Source organism: Phocoena phocoena, chromosome 6 (assembly GCF_963924675.1).
Source record: "Phocoena phocoena chromosome 6, mPhoPho1.1, whole genome shotgun sequence".
Classification (NCBI taxonomy): domain Eukaryota; kingdom Metazoa; phylum Chordata; class Mammalia; order Artiodactyla; family Phocoenidae; genus Phocoena; species Phocoena phocoena.
This window is the reverse complement of record NC_089224.1, coordinates 88,019,261-88,046,904: the sequence shown is the minus strand read 5'-3', so window position 1 is coordinate 88,046,904 and position 27,644 is coordinate 88,019,261. Positions and strand designations below refer to the sequence as shown.

Sequence of the window (27,644 nt, the reverse complement as noted above, 5' to 3'; positions counted from 1 at the left end):
ATGATGACATCAAGGGCATTGTTCATAACATCCACAGTAGATATCATTAATTAAACATTTAAACTTGTGTCAGGAATTAGCACAAAGAGTTGCAACCACATTTAAACACAATGCTATTAAGTGGGTATTATTAGCTCCACTTTGCAAATGATGAAATTGAAATTTAGGAAATTTCAGCAGCATGCCAAATGTCACATACTTGGTAAGTGGGAGAGCTGGGATTCAAATCTACTTTTATTATAAAAGCTATCCATCTGTTATGAACTGAATGCTGTGTCTCCCCAAAACCCATCTACTGAAATCCTAATCCCCAATATGGTATATTTGGAGGTGGGGCCTTTAGAAGATGATGAGACCATAAATGTGGAGCCCTCATGAATGGGATTAGTGCCCTTATAAAAGAGACCCCAGAAAGCTCCTTCCCTCTTCTGCTATGTGAGGACACAGCAATCAGATGGCCGGAAACAGGAAGATGGCCCTCAACAGATGCCGAATCTGCTGGTGCCTTGATCTTAGACTCCCCAGCCTCCAGAACTGTGAGAAATAAATGTTTGTTGTTTATAAGGCATCCAGTCTTGTGGTACTTTGTTACAGCAGCCCAAACTGACTAAGACATCATCTAAACACAGAATTAGATTTGAAGGCTACAAACTGAAATGAAAAGGAAGATGGCTGAGAGAAGGAAGACCTACAAATAAGATGAAATTGGGATAACAAAATTAACTAGTCAAGTACAGACTGACACCAAGGAAAACAAAATCAGTGATATGGTAGATAAACTCGAAGAGTTCTTCCTCAATGTAAAGAAAATGACAAAAGGATTAAAATGATAATTTAGGAGATGATAGCAGGAGAGTAAGAAGGATCTTAAAGAGAAAACCACCAGGATGGAAACAAGAAACAAGTATAGAAATAAAGTAAACTTTTCAAAGTTGAAAAAGATTCCCCAAAAAAAGAGATCATAGGCAAACTGAGTTAAGATTCTGAACTAGACAAAAATTTTAAGTTGTAAGGATAAGTTAAAAATTATATAAACATCTAGGTAAGTGAGATAGGTTATGGGCACAGGAACAAAATTTAGACTGGTCTCAAAGTTCTCTGAAATGAAGTACAGACATAAGGCAATATACTGTATCTTAAGACTTTTATATGCAACAAATTCAATATTCACATGTGAAGGCAAAGGCAATCTTAGATAACCAAGAATTCAGAATATTACAACCCGTAAGTCTTTCATGAATAAGTTACTTGAACTCAGATTCCAGTCAAAACAAATATGAACTGAAATTTAGAACTCACGAATGAACGTTTATAAAAACAGGACCAGTATAACTGAATCACTTTGCTGTACACCTGAAACTAACACAATATTGTAAATCAACTATACTCCAATATAAAATAAAAATTAAAAAAAAATAAAAACAGGACCAGTAGTTCTCACTAAAATCAGGACAGGAGAACTTAAACAAATATAATTATGAAACTCCTCAAGGCAAAGGTAAGCAAGATTCTTTGAAAAGATATAGTACAACAAATAATATTTTAAGTTTAATAATAACCTGAATAACGAACACTCAGAATATTTAACAAGAGCTAAAAAGTGCGAGTGGGCAGAAGAGAGTAGGATTAGACAGGAAGGAAAGTTTATGCTAAATTTAAAGGGGGGGGGACCTCAACAAGTATTGTTTCATTTCAGCCTTTAATAATTATAGAATTCTAGACTGAAGAATATTTTCTGAAAATGTATGGGTTACCAACTGAAGAAGTGAAAATAAAATTATACCATCCAAAGCCAGGGTGAAAATAACCAAAGAAAACACAATTCCATACAGCAAAGATAGGGAAAACAAAATGAGAAAGCATAAATTTAAGGAAAACATAAAACAGATGACATCAGTAAGACCAAACATACCAGGTAAACGTAATGGTGGCAAATTCTCCTACTGAAAGAGTTTCATATTGGGTTAAAACGTTTTTATACTATATACATATACACACACACACACACACACACACACATGCATACATATATATATGAATATCAAGGTCTGGATTCCAAATGCTAACACTGGTGAACTGAAGGTGGGTCCCTATAATTATGACATTTTTAAAGGCAAAAGTAAATACTCTTTAAAGAGAAGATGTAGCATGTGAAATAAAACTTTTATTTTCTTTCCTATATTTCTATTTTCTACCATGGAAGTAGTTAGATACCATGAGTAGGTATGACATTTACAATTGGGAGGGGGAAATTTTTTTTTAAAGACAATAAACACAGAAAACCCAGAAGGTTTCATTAGAAACACTAAAATGAAAACAAAATAGAATGTCAATAGACAGAAAAATGAGTAACAAAATTTTAAACACACCCCCACCCCGACAGAGTTATCCTGCCAGGAACACTTTTCAACCAGAAAGAATTTCAACACCTTAGAATGGCTGATTTAGGCCTTAAAAAAGTGCAGGATAAAAAGAAAGGGTCCCTTCATTTGCCAGGCAGGGAGCACTGGAAGAATCAAGTGAAAATTCAAAAGCAGGAGCAGAACAGAGGCTCAATTCCTTTCTTTTCAGTTGTACTCTCCCCCTCCAACTGATATTGACAGAAAAACGTTAGTCCCCTTTTAAAAATATCACTTGCTCTCATTCCAAAAGCCACCTACCTTCCTATTTTATTTGATTTAGTGATCTCACAGTGAACTAACTTAAATGTAATCCACTTACCTGTCTTTACATTTTATCAATGAATTCACAGGCCTTACAAGAGGAAAATTATTTAAAATAACCAAAATAGTTCTGAATTGAGGGACTGTTAAAGGCAAACTTGAACTCTCAATTCTAATTACTAAAAAACAAAGGAATAAGCAGCTTACCAAGTGAACCCAGGATGAGCAGAATTGTTAAGATCCACACAAGTATTCTTGATATATACCTGATTATCACCATCAAAATCATGGACAGAACTGCAGGGAAGATAAAGAACACACAGAATATCATTTGAAAACTTTAGAAAATATAAAGAGAAACTCTTTCAATTGTTTTCTCCTAGGGAAATAATTTGTTGCTATTGACAAGTTCATGACTCCAGTTTAGGTAAGAAAGGAAACTGGCTGCTTTTGTACTTTGACTTTGGTACTTGTACCACTTGAACAGCATCACTTAAAACCAAAGGCACCTAACTGGGTTTATAAATGACAGAAAAGAATACATGCAAATGTATATGGTGACTCAAAAACAGCACAGAACTGTTGTGGATTTGCCACAGGAAGACATCAGAACTCACATGCAAACATAGATGCCGACACACAAAGTGTAGAGAATGACATGCCGTGTTGGTGACCGGGAAAATTACCACATGTAGACAGACATCAGTTAAATTAGGTGCTACACTTCCTTGAGTCACCTATGCGTTTCAGGACCAACTTCTCTGATGTTTGGTCAACAAGCCAGAAGGTATATTATCTTTTTCTAGTTGTTTCTCCTCTAAAACTCCAAGAAATGGTCTGACTCTATAGAATAATATCCTGAAAACTACTGAAGCCAAAATTCCTCTGACATTACTTCTCAACTGAGGTCAGGGGTCCTGACTAAGAAGCTCTCCAAAAAAGGAGCAAAGATTAGTTTGAGTTATTTAACCAACTCCTCTACCCACCCCAAGCTAAATTCCAACATGCCAAAATCTTGAATGAAAATCTCAAAAGAAACTGAGAAGATTTAACCCTTGCATGGGGAAATTCATTTCTGAAATCATCATTTGTTCATCTTTAATTATCTAAAGTTCCATTTCACAAACAAATGAATAAAGATCTTAAACCTCAAAAGTAAACCATTCTAATAAAAAATGGAATTCCAATGGCCTAACAACATTATTAACACTATTTTAGGTTTGGATTTTTTTTTCTTGGTTCAAGTATTCAACTATTTCAGAAATCAAAAAAATTTTAAATAAAGCTAGACTAATAATCAAGTTTCCTTGGACCGTTTGCAAAGCCAAATAAACGGTTGGGATCTGTGACTAGGTAACATTATTAAGGTACTCACATTTGCAATAAATGTACAGGAACCAAAAACAGATGGGAGCGTTTCAAATATCACAGAAATAGCTTTTCATATGGACAGCATTATTTCAACTGAGTCAAGTACTACCTAAGCAAAAAGAAAATACTCTCTAATGACAAGACAGAAATATAGCTAGACTTCTCAATGACTATAATTGGTGTTAATAGGCATAAACACTCATTTTACTTATATAACAAAATAGTTGTTTGGTTCCTACTACAGTTTACTTCTCCCAACTAAAAAAGTCTATAAATTCTGATATGGCTACATATAGTTCTAGGATAATATAGGGAATTTACATCTTGAAAATAAAATTTATTTGCTTTTATTTATTTTATTATCTATTTATTGACCAAAAAACTAAATGGCTAACAAGTGGAGATTTCCTACTTTTTCAAGCAATACAGATATTAATTGTAGCAATGAAAAAAATTACATAATCCAAACATAATATATCAGAAATCTTGCTCTTTGATGGAAATATAAAAGAGAATATGTAGCCTCTTTTTATAAGCAAGTAAGCCTTTTGGAATCAAAACTAAAAACAAAGGGGTGCTGATAATAGAAACCTCCTATTATCATATTAAAGGTTATTATAGCCTTTGTAATCAAAGTTTGGGAATACACCAGTTTTCTCCAATGAGAGAAAAAGAAGGGAAATGAGTTTCAGATATATTATATTCTTTTAAAAATATGTATCTATTTATAACTATATATATTCTGAAACAATTATTTTGGCTATGGGAAGTTAAACAATTTACAAGTATCCCCAGCAGTATTCATATTTTGGTTAAAAGAACAGTCTTCTACTGCAGTACTATGCAATAGCTAATAATGAGAAAAACAATTACCTAGTGATAACAAGCAAAGTCCCAATATAATTTCTTTGCTGGTCATTACTCCACTAATCAGCCTGTGTAAGACACTATTGTCACTGACAAAGGTGATCAGGGCCTCTGCAAACTTGGCATAGCAGGAAATGTTCACAGGAGCACAGCGATGGAAGAATGGAATAGGTGCACTGGTGACACAAGAAAAAAAAAATCAGAAAAAAAATTACTCCTACTTAATATAAATGCCACATCAAACACACAAATGAAAGGTGAATATGACTGCAATACAGTCCACCCTCCACACATCATATGGGAGCTAAGAGCTGTGAGCTTAATGCTATGAAGATGACCGTCATGGGGCATGATGCACATCTTACCACAAGCCTTATCAGAGGGTGGAGTGCATATTCCAACAGAAGACATTACCCTCCCCTTCTGAAAAGAAACACACACACATATACACACACATACACACATACACAACTACTAAAAGCAAAACCAAACACTTAAACTCCTCAGCCTACACATCTATCAATCAAGGGGCAGATGGCAAAACTTACAAACATATACTTCATTGAACCGAAAATGAATTTTTGCCATAAGCTATCTAAAAATAAAAACAAACATACTTTTGCTTGAAACATGCCACCATTAATAGAGTATTTCTTCTCTCAGAACAGCATACAAAACCTTAGATTAAAAAAGGTATTTGGGGCACAAGCTTAATAATTCATACAAAGTAGTCATACCAAGACATCAACATACAGCATAATATGCAGCTATTTGAAACAATAACTTTGAATACTAATGTATGGAAGAACTTACAATTTAATAGTACAAGGGAGAAAACCCCAAAATTGATATCTAATGTGATGATTACATCTCTGTATAAAAGATATATACATAAGAATGAGAACAGGAAAAAATATAAAGAAATGAAAAATCTCTGATTTGTTAGAGTCATGGGATTCTGGGCCATTTTCTTTTCTTTTTGTATGTTATTATTATTATGAGATTATTTGTGTCCAAAAAAGAGGAAATCAATTATATCAGGTTTATACTGACTGCAGCTTTCACTTGTGAACGAACATAGCTATGTATAAACCATGACATAAATATAGCTTGTTATAACATGGTTCTATTTTAGCTTCTGAGAACATGTATGCACTAATCAGTGAGAGATTTTAAGCAAAGCTCTATGAACATGTCCTCAGTTGTGACTTATTTGGATTCTAAAAGAGCCCATACATGCACCTATGCACAAACACACATTTATGTGTGCATTAAGTTAAAATTTAGTCATTACTAACACGAATCCCACATTGTCAGAATTATTTGTAGGGCTATCAGTCACAGTGTAACAGAACACTTTTGACTGGACTGAAATAAGTGTGTTCTCATTCTTGATTGGCACTGTATTTTGGTCAAATTAGTGAATAAGATTACATGGTTGAACACCAAATAAAATCCCAAGGTTTCTAATCTCAGCAAAGCAACTTTGTATAACCCAAAGCAAAACACTACCTTTGTTTCCTTCCTCAAAAAACAATTAGAATATTTCTTTTCAAGTAAGAATATAAGTGAACTATATATTGATTTTCCTTAAATGTTGGTACATGAGCACCGTTGGGAGTAAGAATAAGCAACATCTTCCGTGATGTTAAACTTCACGGAGCAATAAAATAATATAATTTTAAAGATCTAGCCTTACCGTAGTTATGCTCTAAAGTAAAATGTATCCAAAAATGATGATGACATGCATGTTCATTCTTTTTAAATTGCCTCTTGTGATGTGTGGGTGTATTTGTATACACCTCCAAAATGGTGTTGGTGAGAGATAATACCAAAGATTTGATATTTTGTCACAAAGTGCAGAAAGCCAGAGCATTCTGAGTAATGCTTGAATTACAGGTATGTAAATCACCATTTTTTGACCAAAAATTGTTTTACTAATGATTTAAAAAGACATTAAATTACAGAATACTTTTAGGTGATATGGATTTAGTTAGAAATATTACAGGAAAGAATGAAAAAAGATTAACTAGAAGTTCCTACTCAATGGAGGCTAACTTGGGACAGAAACCTCTAAACTTGACAACTGTGTTGTGACCTACAACTATTTTTTTCCTGATACTGTCTAGATACTGTCCCTGCCAGGTTAATGTCCCTGTCTAAGGACTTTTAACCGTATTTTCACTAAAAGGCTGGTTCTCTGTCCTTCAAAACTAAAGTCCTCTCTGCTCCATGACTGTCTACATCTTCATCTGCTTTATTACCCTACATCTCTGATGTCATCTCAGTTTAACTCACTTGCCTCCAACCTTGAACAAAAAATACATCCACCTTAAGGATACTGATGTTCTGTTTTTAAAACCCACCAATTTTTTTGGTCCTGCTCCCCTGTTTTCTTTTTCCTGTCATATAACCGTAAACTTTATCCTCTGTCCAGAGGTGGCTCCACTTAAGTCTCCCATATCCTAACAGGATGTTGATGTATGTTTATACTCAAATAGAAATATATATCATTTCCAAAAGAGAGTGGAACTTGTGATAAAGAAAAACTGGACTTCAAAAGCCCTGGTTGATTCTCCTAACATTATACAGGTCACTTCACCTCTCTTTCTCAGTCCCTCCTTCTGTTAGCTGAAAGGGTAGAAGTCCTCTATAAGTCTTTTCGCATCTTAATAATAATAATAATGTCCACCCATAAATCAATGATTCTAAATTAGTAGAAGCAGGATGCCCAGTAGCTTTCGTATTTTTCTGCTTTTCATACTTATAATGAGGATAGCTGATTTGAAAAGGGAAGGATTATAGTCTTAAAATTCTAATCCTTCATTTGTATTTAAGAGGAAAAGCTGAGTAATATCAGTTTTGAACTTACGCTTTCAAGTCATTTGTCTACTGTATATAAACACTTGGCCAATTAGAAAGAGTACTTGTACAAGTATCTTTCAAAGAACTGGAATAAAATAACAGTCCCTTGCCTTATAATTCAATCTATGTCAGTTAAAAGAAACCCGACAGCTCTAAATTTAAAGGCATAAAAATAGCACAAGCTGATTACACTGTTTAGCTGATGGTCAAAATGGTCAAAAGCTGCTCTTAGTTGTAAGGAATAACAGAAATAGAAGGCAAACAAGACCGAAGATAATATCTGGACACAACAGCAAAAATGAAATTAAATACTTAGCTTTAAAGTGAAAAGTACTAGATTCCCTTGTCATTCTTTTTCTCAACTCTTTCCCAAACAGAAACAACTTGACTAGTCATGAATTATTTTGTTTGAATTACTTTATTTAAAAAAATTTTAGTAATCATGGCATTGAAATGGTTTGTCTTATACCATTTAAATCCCATGTGATATGATGAATTTAAGATGTTACCTGATTTCATATACCTCTCAGAAAATAACCCTTCTGAGAACCTAGTATATGAGATCACTTCTACTTTAGTGTCTAACCTAAATGACACACTCTGTGCTTCTTAATTAAGAGAACGAGCATGAAGTATTCTATTTACAGTAAGTTTTTCTACCTTTTGAAGCCTACAGAATATTGAATCTTTAAGAAGTCAGTGTTGTTTCATTAGGAACCGATGCTGTTTCACTTTATTGAAACATTAGTCAAGAAGAACAAAATGAATTTATAATGAGTCTTTTAAAGATTTTTTTAAAATTAGCCACTCATAGGAAAATTGTATCTTACCTTGGCAAACATATTGCCCATTTGCCTTTAAGTCCAGACTATCACAGTTAATGAGCTCCCTCAAAGTATGATGACAAACAATGCCTAATATCTTGTCCATATGCCTTTGTAAGAGAAGATAGGAGTTTGCACTTCACACAATTATCTTAAAACTTCAGGTTATAAATAAGCAATTACACAAGACTTCTCATTAAAAGTTTTACTTAAGAAAGAATAAAAATAAAGGGTTTTGGTAATATCTCTATAGCACAGCAAAGGCAGGAAATAAGTAATCAAGAATCTAATGGCAATGTGCAGTGATTCTCACACATTTCATTTTATTTCTTTTCTCTCCTCTTTCATTCCTATACTCCCTTTTTTCCCTTCAAACTAACTGTGGTATAGACTTTACAAGACCTTAGATTCAAATTCTGATTCCCAACAATTAGTTGTGTGGCCTTGGGCAACCCATTTAACTTCTTATTTCCTATTTCCTCAGCTATAAATTAGGGACAGTATCCTTATAGGCTTTTGTGAGGGTTAAGTGAGATAGTACATATGAGAAACATAATATTGTACTTGGCATCCAATAGATGATTTATAAATGTTAATTCACCTTGAATCCTTCACTTAAAAAATATAGATAATACTTTTTTCTTGGCTATTATTTTCTTATTTCCATATCATGTTAATTCCTCAACACCAAGTACCCTTTCTGGCATCTGGAAGTACCAAAATAAATGTTTGATGAATAAACTGAACTTATGAAATCTGTTTCTAGTATTGCAACTTTTTCTAGCTATACCCAAACCCTAAAGCACTGCAAGTATAAGGGCTGGCTAGACTCCCTGTTGCTACTATGTTTAGCATGTCACCAGTAGAGTTCTGAATTTGGATACAATATGGCCCTTTCTAGGCATTTGCTTTTAAAATTCAAAAGCTCTTAGGAATAGTAACCATTTGGAGATTATGTGGCACTAATGTTTTATTGCAAATTGGTTTACAACTGCTTTTCTTTAAAACAGGCACCTTCAGCTGCGGAAGGTTCCTGGGTACCCAGGAAGGTTGGAAGGCTCTCGAATAGTTCCTAAGCCAAATGCCAAGCACAATAATGAATATTTAACACATATTATCTTACTTAATCCTTATGACAATTCCATGGGAGAGGTATTGATAGTCCCATTTTACATATGAGAAAACTTGGTTTACTGAGGGCTTAACAGACTTGCTTAAGCTGACAAATAGAAAGTGGTCGAACAGATTTCAGCCCCAGGCCTATCTGGACTCAAAGTTCAGTTCTTTCTGTCCCACTGTTGTGCTCCCAGGGAGACGGCAAAGGAGACATAAAAGATGCTGAGGGCCATTTGCCTGCATCACAGGTTTGCCTAGTGCTGGTCTTCTGGTGCATATAGAAAAGTCAATCAAAGCATAGTCCCTACTCTTTTTAAGGACAGAGTTTCTTAAGGACAGAGACTAGGTCCTACTCATCTTTGGAGATTTGGTATCTAACCTAACACTGTGTGTGAAACAGGGTAGTGCCCTAAGTTTTTTATTAAAACAAATTTATTCTTGTTTCTTGATCTTTTCACTTTGCCAAATACCAGATGATGATATTTACAAGATCTTGATTTGCCTTCCTTCTATCAACTGTTGCTTCTCTTTTACCTTCCAACAACGTGAGTTCAGACAAAAGTGATAGACTGTGAACCACTAAGTAAGATGTGAGGATTAAATACAATATAAATATAGTACATAGCCGGTTTTCACATGGTTTAGGTTCATCATTGCATCTTGGATTACTAAAACATTAGTGGATAACCTTGTTAGAAGCCAAGCCTGTCCATCTCTAAAACCCAAGCCCCTAATACTACGTTTTGCCTCCTAGCGAATGCCCTTAGGATGCCGTATGTGAGACGTCCATGAGTGTGCAGCCAAGACTGGATCACCCAGTATAACCAGGAACAGGCGGTCCTCAACGCGGTAGAGTCAGAGGTCAGAGGTGCCGGAGGATCTGAAGTATGAACTGCCCACCCATATTATACTAGAGCGGAGCAATCTCATTCTCATACCACGGCTTTCTGGTTATCCTTTTACAATACACTTATGCCTTAAAATAGTGACTCTATACTCAAAGTGTGCATTTAAAATAGGCTTTAGCAGTTGAATAGAGAACAGAGCTTTTCTTGTTTTTACATTGATAATTTTCTCTATTCAAAGAACCTCCTTTCTTTACTGTCTCAGCCTCTCTAATATTCTCAATTTTCATGAATGGAGTTTCCCTACCTACGGGTCTAAGCCCATAATTTGTAGGTCCCTCCTACTTAGTATCTTTTAAAACAGTCCTGTTATTTTTATGTCTGTAGGCTTTAAATTTTAATCTCAATAGCAACTTGACAGTACTAAAAGAGCTGGAAATCAATTAAACTGATATATCCTTTGTCATCTTTTCAACAGAAAACTTCAAATTCAAGTTAATAAAGCACAAGTAACACCCATAAGCAAGTTGAAGGAAAGGAGACATAAGATAAGAATTTTAACTAATAGCTTGCTATAACATACTGAGATACAGTAAAAAGTGGTTTTGATTCAATATTCCTGGGAAATACTCATGTCATACATGGTTAGTGATATATGCTAAGGTTCTCAAGATCACACATGCTCCAGAAACTATATACCTAATTCTGAGGATATATTCCACAATGCTTGAGAATTTATTTCCTTTTTTAAAAAAATCAATTTATAATTTTAAAATTTGCTTTACTTAAAACTACTGTGAGATCCTTCCAAACAAAGAACATTTCTTGTTTCATCTTTGCATCCATTACACGCAGTAGGTACTTAACAATAAATGTTTGTTGATTAAGACAAACAGCTTACTATAGAGAATATACCTAAAGGATAGAGCTTGAAATAAACTATGGAGAATAATCATTGGCATATTTTTTAAACTTACAAAGAAAATTTTAAAATAATACCAGTAAGTATGGCCAACTTCAAAGAATCTTCGGAGAGTGTGAGACTTGGCTTCCAATTTTGTTGTGGGTTTTATGATTCAGCAGCTTTGTATACTTAAAAACTATGGCATTAAAAAAAAAAAAAGTGAGCCCCCAAAGAAATTTAAAATAGCTGAGAATGAGAAAAATAGTTTGCCTGTGTGTGTGTGTGTGTGTGTGTGTGTGTGTGTGTTTTAAAATGATGTGAAATTCACAATGTCATTTCTATTACTACTTTAAAAATTTTGTTGTAAAAGTACTGAAACTGGGCAACAGGTATCATCAAGTGACTCTTTTCTCAGAAAAACATATACAGTTAAAAATCTACTTACAAAAACAGAAGTCACAAGTTAACAAAATACAATAAAATTTACCTCGCTGGAACAGGCAGTTTGGGGCAAAGAACAGAAGCTTTTGATGATGTAGTATATTCAGAAGGCTTTAGGTTGTAGCTGCATAGGGCTGAGCCTGTTGAAAGAAAAGCTATGTTAGCTAGCAGAACAGAGTCCGAATAAATTCTTCTATTAATTCACTTTAACTTTATTTTATTGGTTAATATTAACTCAACATATATAACTTTCAAACATTATAGAATTAATAAAAGTCTGATTTGGTCTATAGTATCAATTCTCAATCATTTGAAACAGACTTTTCTCTGGTAACTTATATATAAATTTTAATTAATATTAAGGGTAATAACAATAAGTACTAGAGCTACTTTTATTGAGTGCCATCTATCAGGCCCTATACAAGATGACATACAAATATACATATATTTTTTTTAATAGTCAACTTTTCATTGTAACTGACCAAACTGTATTTAGGAATGTCTTCAAACAACAGAACCAAAGAAACATGATAAAAATATCCTCTTGAAGAAACCAAGAGTTTTTGCCAGCCCCAGTGCTTCTGAGGGTTAGACTGAAAGCAGCCCATTCCTGAGGCTGGTTCTCTTCCCCACGCCAAGAGGAGGGCTGGGATAGATAGAGGACCTGGCCTTTCCTCCTATTATGCAGTGGGGTGAGCCTCTCCTCTCAACATAGATAAAAATTATATTATTTACTATAACTCCATTAGGCAGGCCTTTTTAAGCCCACTTGACGGAGGAGAAAATAGAGGCTAAGAGACAAGGTAAATAACCTGTCCAGGGTGACACAGCTGCTAAGCCAGTAATGCTGGGGTTAAACCCTAGATCTCTTTGACTACGAAACCCATCTTCAGCTACATATGCCATCTCTCCTTCTGATGCTCTCCATTACTAAATATTTAAAATTATTGCATATAGCACATATGCATTCAGATAATATATTACTTTTTCCTTATTTAAAAGGCAGGAAACAGTAACTGTAAATAAACTGAATTAATTGACAAAATCAATAAATTGATCAAAGGATTCCCTGTTTTCAGATAGCTTAAAACAGCTTAAATTCAGTCCTAGATTGGTTATTCTCTGACTATATGGCTAATATATATCTAAATACTACATAAAATGCAAATGGATACAGTACACCCTATCTTTGATAAGTCTTATTTAACTGACCTGCTAATTTTATAACACAGCAACTAGAATACTGTAAGATTCATTGTACAACAGATACTGTTAAATAAGGAGATCTAGGCTTTAGTTCTAATTTTGCTGAGACCTACTACATTATATCATGTAAACTGTTTGTATTTCATTAATTGAAGTGCTTACGAGGTTACTAATTTGGTCAAATACTTCATTATTAAATACAAACAGAATAGCTTTGCATTTATATCACAGCAATAATGAGATTTTGCACTGTATCACCATGGAAAATATTTAAATTATAATGTGAAGGCAGACTTTAACATTGGATTAATTATGGAAACATCATGTGAGGATGTGAGAAGGAACTAGAAGGGAATATAGATAAAAAGATTTGTTGGGACAACAAAATTGGGAGATTTGTTTCATTTATATCTGGTCCTTTCAATCAAAAGCACTTTTAGAAAGCCACAAACCTGCGTTTAATTCAGTGATGCTGCCCCTAAACCAGCAACCAACTTGCTAAGTGTTTGAATACGTGGGCCTTAATAGCACATTTACATAAATACATGTAGCATCTATTTTATATAAAAATAATTCAAGTAACTTGACAGTGTAAAATATTTTTAAAGAGATACTTGAAAGTTACATGGCACTGTTCTTCAAGTTTCTTCAGCTCTTAAGATAGACTCAATAGAAAACTAAGTTTCTAAAATTGTTTTCAATCATTCTCTTCCATTTTAATGACTTTCTTGTTTTTAAGTTAAACATGAATATTAAGCACCTAACTCTTCTAAAATTAGGCTTTTGTGTTTAAAGATAATGCAACTAGATACTATTTATAGCAATTTTAGAGAAAATATGACAGCAATGGCAAGCAAACATCTCAGATTAATTCTAAATTAACTGGGAGTCCTATGATAGAATTGCTCATGAAAAAATAGCAACTGTGCCAATAACTGCAGAGCACCCAACGTGATCATCAACTTCCTGATCTGAATTGTCAACTTACTTCTTTCAGAGTCCAAGGTGGAATCGATTTGCACAACATAAAAGGCCCTAACTAAAGCATATTGTGTCAGTGCTGTCAAACACCCTGCTCCATCTGAATTCAGTGAACATAATCTCCATCCCCACCCTTTTTTCATTTAAAAAAGGAGGTCAGCAGGTGCAACAGAGTTCAATTTTATAAAGACTTTCCCAGGATAATGCTCAATGAAAGGATATAGCCTTATCTCTGATGGTATTCTGGGACAGAGGCCAGTACTAAATAGATCCTGTACTAAATAGATTAAAGAAAAAAGATCTTTACAATGTGTTAGTAGTAACAATCAGAAGAAACCTTATATTGCTTCCTGCTCAAAGGGTTCATGGACAGAGAAGCCTCAATGAAGAACATTAAAACAACCCAGAAATGGCCACTGTTTTACAATTGTTTTTCTTTTCACGTTTATTAGCTAATGCATTTTTAGTGAACTCTTTTAAGGTAGTATCTATTTTATTATTTTTTAATAGTAGAAGTATAAACATATGATGTTTGGTTATAAACAGCAAGACATTTTTCTTCTAATGCAAAAAGCAGGGAAAAACCATGCTAGAGTAATGAGAAGTCTAAAACAAAAAACAAAAGCTTATCTAAACCACACCAGAGGCAATCCATGCATTTCAGCCAGTGTTATTCAAAGGCCATCAGAATGAGTGATCTTAGGAACCTAACTTGGGTATATAAACATTTATCTTGGTAAACAGTTGCTATAGTCCCCAGAATGTTTGACTACTACAATATATCAAATGCCTTTTAATAGTCAATTATTTATTCTTTAGCTCACTATCACTTATAACAACACCCCTAAGAGGTATATTTCCATCGCCATGCTCCAAACATTACAGATGAAAAAAATAAGTCATACTTCCAAGGCCTTTTAAGCAATCACTGGCAAACTACTAAGAAACAGAGTTCTTCACTCCTAGGCTACAATGCTTCTTCTGTGTCTTTTCTAATAATCATAATCAGACACGTATTCAATAAGCTCCTGGGCAAAAAACATATGGTCCACAGATACGGCAAAGATAACATGTTTGAAAACATTTTTTTCCATCACCCATTCTCTAAAATCTGCTGTTTCCTCCCGTGTTAATTCTACCCTGGTTAATGGCTCCACCACCCATAAAATCCCCAAGATGAAGTGTGGAAGTCATCCTATATCTTCTTAATCTACATCTTCCATCTACGTCTTCCCACACTATTCAAAACATTCAAGATACCAAGTCCCAACAATCAGATCTTGCTGTGTTATTTCAGACCATCACGATCTCTTATTGGGTCAGTTAAACTATTCTCTCGGAGGGTTTCTTAACTCCATCCTGTGTACAACCTTCAGAATGATTTCTGTAAACTGGGCATTAGTTGTATTACATCCCTGCCCTCAGGAAAATTCCAAACTCCTTGGCTTCAAGGCCCTCCTAAGGCAGGCCTCTTCCTAAAACTCCAGCCTCATTTAAGCATAATAAACTTATAATTCTTGCTGTTTCACAAACTTCCAGGCTTTTCCACATGCTGTTCCCTCTGCTTGGGCTGTCCTTTCCTAACTAGCATCTGAATGAGTGTTCCAAGTTTGAGCAGAATTTCTACAAACTACTCAAGCTTTACCTCCTCTGTCAAGTCTTCTCTGATGCACCCAAACAAAGCTATTTACTTCTTAGCTCTATTATAAAACTTAGCATATTATTTTATAATTTTTTTAGTTTACATATCATCTCTATCTTTAGAATGTGAGCTCTTTGAGAACTGGGACCTTATGCCTTCAAAATATCTGGAACTCCTATCTCCTGGCATACAGACAGCACTCAAAAGCCATCTGGTAAATAAAACAGACAGAAATAACTACTTTTAATCTCTTATAGTTTGGTGTTACATGTTATATATAATGATATATGCTTTTCAACATTGACTACAAAGTACACTATCTGAAACAGGATTTCTAAACCATGGTATTAATACAATTCTTGGGCAATTCTTGGTTGTATGGGGCTGTCATGTGCATTTGCAGGATGTTTAGCAGCATCCCTGGTCTCTATCCACTAGATGCCAGCAGCCTCCCTGTAACCTCTCACCCAGCTGTGACAACCAAAAATGTCTCCTGACACTACTAAGTGTCCTTGTGGGGGTGGGGGTGGGGGGTGGGCATTAGTGGCAGGTGCAAAATCACCCTTAGTTAAGATCTACTGGTCTAAAACATCAAATTATTTGAAACAAAGAATTGGCAAGTTGGAGGCTAATTCTTGTTTAAAAATTTTGTTTGATTTGCTATCTCAATAATACTTGCAGGATATACAAAGAGGAAAAAATAGTCCTTAAAAAACATGCTTTAGGACTTCACTGGTGGCACAGTGGTTAAGAATCCACCTTCCAATGCAGGGGACACGGGTTCGAGCCCTGGTCCGGGAAGACCCCACATGCCGCAGAGCAACTAAGTCTGTGTGCCACAACTACTGAGCCCATGTGCCACAACTACTGAAGCCCGTGCACTTAGAGTCCATGCTCCACAACGGGAGAAGCCACTGCAATGAGAAGCCCATGCACCGCAACAAAGAGCAGCCCCTGCTTGCCTCAACTAGAGAAAGCCTGCACGCAGCAACAAAGACCCAATGCCAGCCAACAATCAATCAATCAAATTAAAAATAAAAAAGAAAATCTTTTGATGCAGAACAGTTTTCATTATGAAAAACAAATTACATTGCTATGAGAAGTTTAATTAATTTAACCCCTTTCTCTCTAATTAGGAAAGCATTATATATTTACATGCCAGAAGAAAGCAAGACAATTTCCCAATTTCAATTTCTAGTAACCAGTGAAAAGGATGGACATATTTGCAATTCCCAAGAAGCACCATTAACCAGCTGTAGATATGACATCACCTGTCAATCACTATTGGCACATAGTAGGCACACAAGAAATATTTGCTGAGTGAATTAACTTTGGCCATCTATGTACAAGACTTCTACTAGGTATCGTGGAGGACAAAGAGAAGTTTGCCTACTCTAATGCAAGCTCCTTAAACATGGAGAGGACTGTACCTTGTTTTTGTCTCTCTGGCACATAATTAGTTATTTGTTGAATAAAGGAATTAGTTAAAATTGCATTACTAAATTTAAGGATTTTTTCCTCCCCTTTTTAACAATCAAGTTTCCCTTGCTGGTCTCTGACTTGGAAGCAATTAAATCAGTTGCTACGGTTGTATGTTTCATTCATTTATAAATTATATCAAGACCAATCTTTTGATTCACTGTGGCCAGAAAGAATACATACTCTCTGTGGTTTAAGTTATAGTGTTACTGCCAGGTAAAAAAAGAGGGTAATAATCTGGTCGTCCATTCATACTAACTCTACACTTACCAACCAGATAATGATAATCAAAAGGCTTGTTAGTATTCATAAATCTTATACGAATGGATCACATAATCTTTCATGATTTTCAGCAGTGATCACTGAGAAAGCACCAAGCTGCATGGCTCTACTCAAAATGTGAACATGGTCCAATTGGCAGGTCATAAAGCTCTCAGAATTTATACAAAATACAGTACACTGAAGAAGCACTCTTAAATAGGAGTGCTATAAATGGGACACAAACAAAAGGAAAATAAGAATTCTGTCATCTTACTACTGTGTTAGGGAAAACAAAATAAATATTGATACAATAGTTTGATAAGAGTAAGACAAAAGAAAATAAGGAATTCCATGTAAAATATTAGCACCAACTGAGAACGTGCAGCCAGTCCCCAACCTACAGGTTATTCTCATTTCTAAACTTTTGTTTAGAATTTAGACTGCATGTGGAAAGAATAAAATGACACGTAAAGCATCTGCCACAGTGCATGACACAAAGTAGGTACCAATAAATGGTATGTTGAAACAAAACGCAGGGCTTAAGTCTGATTTACCTATTCAGACTCAGATGACCATGCTGAACAATGGGGACAGTGGAATAAAGCGAAGGGTGGTGGTAGGGCCAGAATTAGGCAAGGGGGAGAGGAAGGGGAAGAACATCTGAGCAGGCATTATGTTCCCTTCCCTTCACCACCTGTCATGGTCTGGCTGGGCTGAGATTAAAGTCTCATGTAAAGCTGAAGTTAGTTGCAGAGGGAGGGTGATTCTTTTCCCCCCTACAATGTATACATTATTGAGTTTTCAAAAATAATGATAATAAAGGAGGAAAGAAACTTCTTCATCAGAAACCGGAGGGAAGAAACATTGCTGGGTTCATGCTCTGCTGAAAATAAGAACTCAGATGGGAGCTCTCACCATATGGTTTTAGTTTCCTCTGTAGGGCATAAGGTTAGGAAAGAGGAAGAACAAGAGAGCTTAAGAGAATAAAAGGCATGAATAATCCTTGGAGAGTATGTATAAGAGAGATAAATGAATGAATAAGATGAATTATTTAGAGATGAATAAAAAGAACTGATTTCACAGCAATTCTAGTTAGACTGAAGCTAAACAATTTGCCTGTTGGTGGCAACTCACACGAATACAGAATTGAGCAAAGGATAGTATGTTAAGAGAATGAGAAATTATTAAGTGGCAATAGAGATGAAGAGGGAAATTCAGTCTATTATGCTTTCAAAAAACATGAATAATTGCTATGTGAGGTCCTATATTAGGGCTTAGATATTCAGAGATGAATAGAGCATGATCCTGCCCCCAGGAAACTCATGCACCACTGCAGCCAGATGATAAACAAAGAACCAAAGAAGTTTAATACTGAGTCCTTACGGTATTTGGCAACTCTAATTTTTTAAAGGCAATTGTTTTATTCTCTAGCACCATATATTTATGATTTGTGTCTATATAAACTATGAACCAAAATAATAAAATGCACATTTATACACCTACCACTCAATTCATGTACTAAAACTTATACTTTTATATTCATCCAAAATCTTCTGCCTGTCTTTTAAAGCTCCTTGTAATATGGCAGCATCTTCACATAACTAATCTAATTTCCAGCTATTTCTTCCAAGCTTTCTATTCTAGTCAGACATATTTGACAGAAGCATTACATGAACTTAAGTGTCCAAGAAAACATCTCCTCTTTCTTGTCCAAAAGAAACAAAGAATTGAGGAAATATTATTTGCCTAATAAATGCATTTCTTATATTACTACAGGAACTAAGTGCTTTTCCTTATAAAGATTTTAAATAGTTTGTAAAGGTAATAAAAGTTCACATGAATGGATGGTTAAGTGCTAAAAAGTACCTTCAAACGTTGTCATGGAAACTTAAAACTCTGAAAAGGATTTATATTATCTTTTCATTCTGGCAAGAAAAATGTTATTTTACCTTGCATTTTAAAATAAGGTTTAAAATTATCATTAAAAAAGTTAATACCCCAGGGACTTCCCTGGTGGCGCAGTGGTTGAGAATCTGCCTGCCAATGCAGGGGACACGGGTTCCAGCCCTGGTCTGGGAGGATCCCACATGCCGTGGAGCAACTAAGCCCGTGAGGCACAACTACTGAGCCTGCGCGTCTGGAGCCTGTGCTACGCAACGGGAGAGGCTGTGACAGTGAGAGGCCCGCGCACCGCGATGAAGAGTGGCCCCCGCTCGCTGCAACTGGAGAAAGCCCTCGCACAGAAACAAAGACCCAACACAGAAAAAATTAATAAAATAAATTAAAAAAAAAAAAGATTTCCCGTATACCTCATACCCCCACATATGAACAGCCTCCACCATTATCAACATTCTCACCCTGGAGTGGTATGTTTGATACAACTGATAAAACTACAATGACCAATGATAATCACCCGAAGTCCACAGTTTACATTAGAGGTCATTCTTGGTGCTGTACATTCCACGGGCAGACTCTCAACCACTGCGCCACCAGGGAAGCCCTGCCCATTTTTTAATTAGGTTGTAGGTTTCTACTTGCTGTTGAGTTGCAGAGTTTTTTATATATTCTGGATATTAACCCCTTACCAGATACAAAGATTTGCAAACATTTTCTCCCATTCCATGGGTTGCCTTTTACTCTGTTGATTGTGTTTGACTCACAGAAGTTTTAAATTTTGATGAGTTCAATTTACCTACATTTTCTTTTGTTGCCTGTGCTTTTGGTTCACATCCAAGAAATTATTGCCAAATCCAATATAAGGAAGCTTTCCCTTATGTTCTCTTTTAGGAGCTTTGCAGTTTTCTCATGCATTAGGGTTCTTTCATGGACGTTTAACAATTCTCTTACAGATTTGGAAAGTTCCCACTTAAACCTAAATTATCTTTTAAAGATATACCTCTCTGAAATTAATGACTGAGAGCTATATATTTGAGGTCAAAGAACTGTGTATTTTCTAACAGAAATATAGCTGCAACAACAAATGGACACAGATAATAATAAAAATTATCTGCTCCTTCCAAATCAATTTGTACCTCCAGTTTTAAGTCACCAATCCAAAAAACAATATAGATTCTTTTGAGAAATTCAGAAATTTCAACTTAGGGTTGCTGTTAAAGTGTTTAGGCCTCTACACCAAAGGCTCTCTCTCTATTACAATTTTATAGTTTTCTATTTGCTTTTTTAAATTATTATCTTCTCCATCCTCCATCGCCATGCCTTTTGATGCTGCCATTATTATTACCTTTGAAAATGCCTAATCTGTTAACTTATTTTGCAAACAGCTGCCTCAAAAGCCTAAGGGTGCCTTTATCACTAGGCACCAATCTAAGAGGTCTGTTTTCTGAAATAATGTTTATTCATTAATACTCCTGAACACCCACTTTGTGCAAGATACTATGGGTAATACAAAGCTGCAAAACTCACCAGAAGGGGCTTCTTATCAGGGCCTATTAAGGCCATACTCGGTATCATATTCACCCAGGATAGGGGCCTGGAAACAAAGCATAAAAGCAGGGCAGCATGGAGCATTTCTCCCCAGTGGATCATCAGAGCAGGCAATACAGCCAACAAGGAACTAGCTCTTTTCTGGCCCTCCAGATAATATGTCAGGTTCAAGGGACCAAGACACATCTGGTACATCCAAGAGAACTTGTTAGACGTTAGTTCAATACTAGATCATAGTTTTGAATGCCAGGGTAAGACATATAGACTTTTATTTTTTTACCAATGATTTCTGAATAAGAGATTAACATGATTGAAGCTCTAGGAATATTAATATGGCAGCAGTATGTAAGGGCACTAGAAGTTAGAGACTGGAGACAGGAAGAGTATTACATTTCATTGGTAGAATAATAATAATAATGATGATGATGATGATGATGATGTAACAGCAGTAGCCAACACTTTTTTTTTAACAACTTATATTAGCCAAACATTGTTCTAATGATTTTTTCATGTATTAACTCCTCATAACAACTCTATGAGGTACTTTAGGTAAAAATATTATCCCTATTTCATAGATGGGGAAATTGAGGCATGGAGAGATTAAGTAACTTGCCCAGGGTCTCACAGATATTAAGTAGCAGGACCAACATTTGAACCCAGATAATCTAGTTCCAGAGTCTCTACTATTAACCACTCCATGATACCACTTCTCAGAGTACACTACATATGCTCACATTGTCTAATATTTTAGGAAAACGCTAAAGGAATAACTCATCCATCCCTGAAACCTGATAATGACAGAGCTGATAGTTCTGGTATTAGACTCAGCAAATCAGCACATGTGAGGATATCATGTGGGACTAGAAAATGAGATCTTAAAGAATAGTTGGTACCTCTTTATTCAATGCCCACCGAGTGCCCAGTATTCTTCATGCATCATCTCATTTAATCCTCACACCAACCTAGGAGAGGGGCATTATTTTAAATCTACCTTTTTTCAGTTGAGGAAATCTAGGCTCAGAGAGGCTATACCTTCTGTCCCTCATTATACAGCCCATCAGTGACAGAAGCAGAAGTAGAATCCAGATCCCAATCAATCCCATGTTCTTCCTACTGTCTTATGTGGAGGGCATGTAGCAATGGGACAGGAATACTGCCAGTCTGGAAGGCTGCAGCCCTTCTGCCCTCAGAAGGCTAGCGCCCCCACCTGAAACACTCTGGAGCCATGCTGGTATGTGTATAGTTATGTCCCCGGGGTGCTTCTCCACCCAGCCAGAAGTTACACCAGATGGATGCCTGAGTCAGCCCTTGTTCCAAGGCTAGAACTAGCCTGTGAGTTTGGGCAGGACTGAGGCGGCTCTGAGGATTCTTATACACAAAATACAAACGGGAAACCCCATGGAAAAATACAGGCTTGAAGGACTATCACTATGCAGCCCTCCACGAAGAGAGGTTAAAAAAAAAAAAAATTCTCTGAAGAGAAATGCTGTGAGTCATATGGAGCTGAGGATAGCACCTGGAGATTAGCAACCCAAGAGAAGAGAGCTAGAGTTCAGGAAATTGACTATGCTTGTTTTCTCAGGGAATTCCCATATGTTTAACCTCAGTTTCTCAAAACTTATTTCTTTGAAAAATGGTTAAGACATAATGTGTAATTAAAAAAGCAAAACACAAAATTTGAAAAATGCTGGAATTTTCCTTTTTACTTCATTTTTTTTTTTCTGAACTTTTCAAATTTCCTATCATAGACATATATTACATCCAGGGGTAAAAATAAAATAAACTAATTGAAATACTTTTAACCTATACTTAGGAAGAGGGGGGAAAAACCCCACAAATTTCCCATAGAGTAGTCTAATAATTCCCAAATACTCAAACAGGCAACATCAAAATCACCTGAAACACTTGTAAAAAATACAAATTTCCAGAGCCCAAAGACCTACACAGTCAGAATTTCCCTGGGTGGGGCCTAGGAATCTAGAGTTTCCACAAGCTCTCTAGGTGACTATAATAATTTATATCAAGGAAGTCCAAAAGCACCTTCACTTCTCTTTTTCTTTCTAAGGTTCTTTGATGATTTATTTAATGCTAGGATAAATTTATATTGAAAGGCAAACACAATATTTAACAGTGACTGGACTGTAGACTTGGATGGCCTACTGTCTCACCATTTATCTCTGCAAACTTCTGAACATCACTTAGGGTTTTCAGTTCTTGTCTTGGACATGCTGCTACACACAGTGCTACAGACTTGATCTTCCGGTTTATCAAGTCCAGATTGCATGGATCCAAAAAGAACACGTACCTAAAGCATGAAGAAAAATATTGAGATATTATTTCACAAAATACAGTCTGGTTCACTGCATATTTGAATAAACCTAAGAGCAAAGAACATCTCATTTCCCCTTCATAAATTTAATCATAGATGAACAAACATTTCACAAATCTAATCAAACATGAATTTTTAAAAAAATAATTACTTATAAACATACTGTTAACAGTGGGGATGGAGGAAATACGGGACTCATATTTTTCATGATCTATTTTTCTAATATTTAAAATTTTGCAATGTGTATTTTATAATCAAAATTGTCTATTTTAGTTTTTTTAAATAACTAACTTCAGTTTTATTTTTTTTGACAAAGTTGTATCCCCCAAATTACTGAAATACTGTTATATAACATGAATTATAATTTAAACATAAACTTTAATGAATATATAATCATATATAAAGTGTATCATTATAAAAATGAACATATATTGATATATACAAGGTATAGCCAAGAAGGCTGAGTAGGAAGACCCTGAGATTATCTCCTCCTATGGGCACACCAAAATTACAACAGCAGCTATTGATGAGAATGATCTGAAGACTAGCAGAAAAGATTTCCCACAACTAAAGATATAAAGAAGAAATCACAATTAGATGAACAGTGGGGTGGAGACGTGGTACAGGAAAGATCCACACCTCTCAGTAGGCAACCCACAAATGGGAGGATAATCACAATTGTAGAGGTTCTCCCCAGGGAGAGAGGGATCCGTGCCTCATATGGGCGCCCAGCCCTGGGACCCTGAACCAGGAAAACAAGCCTCCAGAACATCTGACTTTGAAGGTCAGCAGGGTTTGCACACTGGAGAGTCAGAGGGCAGTAGGAAACAGAGACTCCACTCTTAAAGGACACACACAAAATCTCACATGCTCCAAAACCCAGCACAGATATAGTAATTTGAAATGAGTCTAGGTCAGACTCACTTGCTGATCTTGGGAGAGCCTCCTAGACAGGTAGGAGGCAATTTCAACCCACCTGGGGACATGATTGCTGGTCACAGCCATTTTGGGGAACTTGTTCTACCACAAGGACATTGGTGCTGACAAGCACCATTTTGGAGTCCTCCCTCTAGCCTATCAGCACCAGGGGCTTACCTGCCCACAAGCTGGTTACCCCAGGCCCAGGACGGCCCCCCCACCCAGGACAAACAGCCAGCCATGCAGGGACCCAACCTCTCCATCCGATGGGCCAACACCAGCCCCAGGCACCATAGAGAGCTACCCCAGGACCTACTCCCACCCACCAGAGGGCCAAGACCTAGTGTAAACTATGCTGGGACACAGGACTATCCACCAGCAGGCTAGCACCTGCCCCAAGACTCACCAAACTTTGCAGCCACCCATGCTGGGAACCAGCCCTGCCCACCAGCAGACTGACATTAGCCCCAGACCCCCTGGAACCCACTGTCAGCCATACCGGGACCCATGTCCATCCACCAAAAACATTAAACACTGCAGGGGGAAGAGGGTGTTAAAATTGCACCTTCCTTGTTAGAATGTCTTTGAACTTAAGAGATTATCAACTTAAAATAATCATGCATAAATATGTTGTTATATATGAACCTCATAATAACCACAAATCAATAATCTATAATAGATACACAAAAAAGAGAAAGGAATCCAAACGTAACACTAAAGAGAGTCATCAAATCACAAGGGAAGAGAGCAAACGAAGAAGAAAGGAACAAAACAGAACTACAAAAACAACCAGAAAACAATTAACAAAATGGGAATAAGTACACACATATTAATAATTGTTTAAATGTGAATGGACTAAATTCTCTAATCAAAAGACATAGAGTGGCTGAATTGATTAAAAAATGAAACCCATCTATATGCTGCCTAAAGACAGATACAGACTGAAAGTGGGGGGGATAGAAAAAGGTATCCCATACAAGTGGAAACCAAACGAAAGCTGCGGTAGCAATACTTAGAACAGAGAAAATTATACGTTAAAACAAAGACTGTAACAAGAAACAAAGAAGCATATCATATAATGATCAAGGGATTGATCCAAGAAGCAGATATAACAATTGTAAATACATACGTACCCAACACAGGAGCATTTAAACACATAAAGCAAATATTAGCAGACAAAGGGAGAAACTGACACAGTTTCTTGTATTATTAATTGTTAATTGCTGATTGTATTATTAACACAAGAATAGTAGGGGACTTTAACAGCCCACTTACATTAATGGACAGAAAATCAATAAGGAAACACTGGCCTTAAATGACACATTAAATCAGATGAACTTAACTGATATATAAAGAACATCCCATCCAAAAGCAGCAGAATACACATTCTTTTCAAGTGCTCATAGAACACTGTCCAGGATAGATCACATGCTAGGCCACAAAACAAATCTCAAAAAATTTAAGAATACTGAAATCATATCAAGCATCTTTTCTGGCCTCAATGATATGAGACCATAGTTGGTAGAAATCAACTATAAGAAACAAAACTGCAAAAGCCACAAACATGTGAAGGGTAAACAATATGCTACTAAACAAGCAATGGGTCACTAAAGAAATCACAGAGGAAATCAAAAAATACCTGGAGACAAATGAGAACAGAAATACAACAATCCAAAATCTATGACACGCAGCAAAAGCAGTTCTAGGAGGAAAGTTTATAGTGATCAAGTTTACCTCAGGAAACAAGAAAAATCTCAAATAAAAAACCTAACCATACATCTAAAGGAACTGGGAAAAGAAGAACAAACAAAACCCAAAGTTAATAAAAGGAAAGAAATAATAAAGACCAGAGCAAAAATAAAATGAAAAAGTGACTAAAAAATGATAGAAAAGATCAATGAAGCTAAGAGTGGGTTCTTTGAAAAGACAAACAAAATTGGTAAGCCTTTAGCCAGACTCATCAAGAGAAAAAGAGAAGGCCCAAATAAAGAAAATCAGAAATGAAAGAGAAGTTGCAACTAACACCACAGAAATTCAAAGCATCACAAGAGATTACTATGAACAATTATATGCCAACAAAATGGACAACCTAGAAGAAATGAATAAATTCCTAGAAACATACGATCTTCCAAGACTGAATCAGGAAGAAACAGAAAATATCTATACACTGATTACCAAGAAGGAAATTGATTCAGTAATCAAAAAACTCCCAACAAACCAAGGTCCAGGACCAGAGAGCTTCACAGGTGAATTCTACCAAACACTTAAAGAAGAAGTAAAACCTATCCTTCTCAAACTATACCAAAAATTGAAATGGAAGGAATGCTTCCAAACTCATTCTATGAGGCCAGCAACACCCTGATACCAAAATTAGACAAAGACGTCACAGAAAAAGAAAATTACAGGCCAATATCACTGATGAACATAGATGCAAAAATTCTCAACAAAATATCAGCAAACCAAATTCAAGACGTTAAAAGGATCATACACTATGATCAAATGGCATTTATCCCAGGGATGCAAGGATGATTTAACATCTCTCAATCAATCAATATGATACACTACATTAACAAACTGAAAAATAAAAATCACATGGTCATCTCAATAGATGTGGAAAAAAACTTTTGGCAAAATTCACCATCCATTTGCGATAAAAACTGTTAACAAAGTGGGCATAGAAGGAACATACCTCAATATAATAAAGGCCAAAAATGACAAGCCCACAGTTAACATCATACTCAAAGGTGAAAAGCTGAAAGCATTTCCTCTAAAATCAGGAACAAAACAAGGGTGCCCACCCTTGACACTTTATTCAACATGGGAGGCCTAGCTACAGAAATCAGACAAGAAAAAGAAATAAAAGGAATCTAAACTGGAAAGGAAGAGGTAAAACTATCACTGATATCAGATGACGATACTATATACAGAAAATCCTAAAGATACCACCAAAAACTATCAATATTAGAACTCATTAATGAATTCAGTAAAGTTGCAGGATAAGAAAATTAATATACAGAAATCTGTTATGTTTCTATATACTAACAACAAACTATCACAATGAGAAATTAAGAAAACATCTCATTTACAACTGCATCAAAAAAAAAAAAAAAAAAGCCCTAGGAATAAATCTAACCCAAGAAGGTTAGAAACCTACACTCAGTAAACTCTAAGACACTGATGAAAGAAACTGAAGATGACACAAATGGAAAGATACACCATACTCATGGACTGGAAGAATTAATACTGTTAAAATTACCATACTCCCCAACACAATCCATAGAGTCAATGCAATCCCTATCAAAATATCAATGGCATTTTTCATAGAATTACAACAAATAATTCTAAAATTTGTGTGGAAACACAGAAGGCCACAAATAGGCAAAACAATCTGAGAAAGAAGAACAAGCTGGAGGTATCATGCTCCCTCATTGCAAACTGTACTACAAAGCTACAGTAGTCAAAACAGTGTGGTACTTGCACAAAAACAG

The 27,644-nt window shown here is 35.7% G+C and overlaps 1 protein-coding gene across 1 annotated transcript in view; it reads right to left on the bottom strand.

The window, feature by feature from the left end:
• Nucleotides 1-27,644, bottom strand: part of SLC44A1 (solute carrier family 44 member 1) — a 120,288-nt gene that overhangs the window by 35,435 nt on the left and 57,209 nt on the right. The window contains exons 4-7 of the mRNA XM_065879926.1: nucleotides 23,078-23,214; nucleotides 11,943-12,036; nucleotides 4,908-5,077; nucleotides 2,871-2,960 (exon numbers count right to left, since the gene is read on the bottom strand). Of these exons, the coding sequence (XP_065735998.1) occupies nucleotides 2,871-2,960; nucleotides 4,908-5,077; nucleotides 11,943-12,036; nucleotides 23,078-23,214 (491 nt within the window). The remainder of the gene's footprint in view (nucleotides 1-2,870; nucleotides 2,961-4,907; nucleotides 5,078-11,942; nucleotides 12,037-23,077; nucleotides 23,215-27,644) is intronic.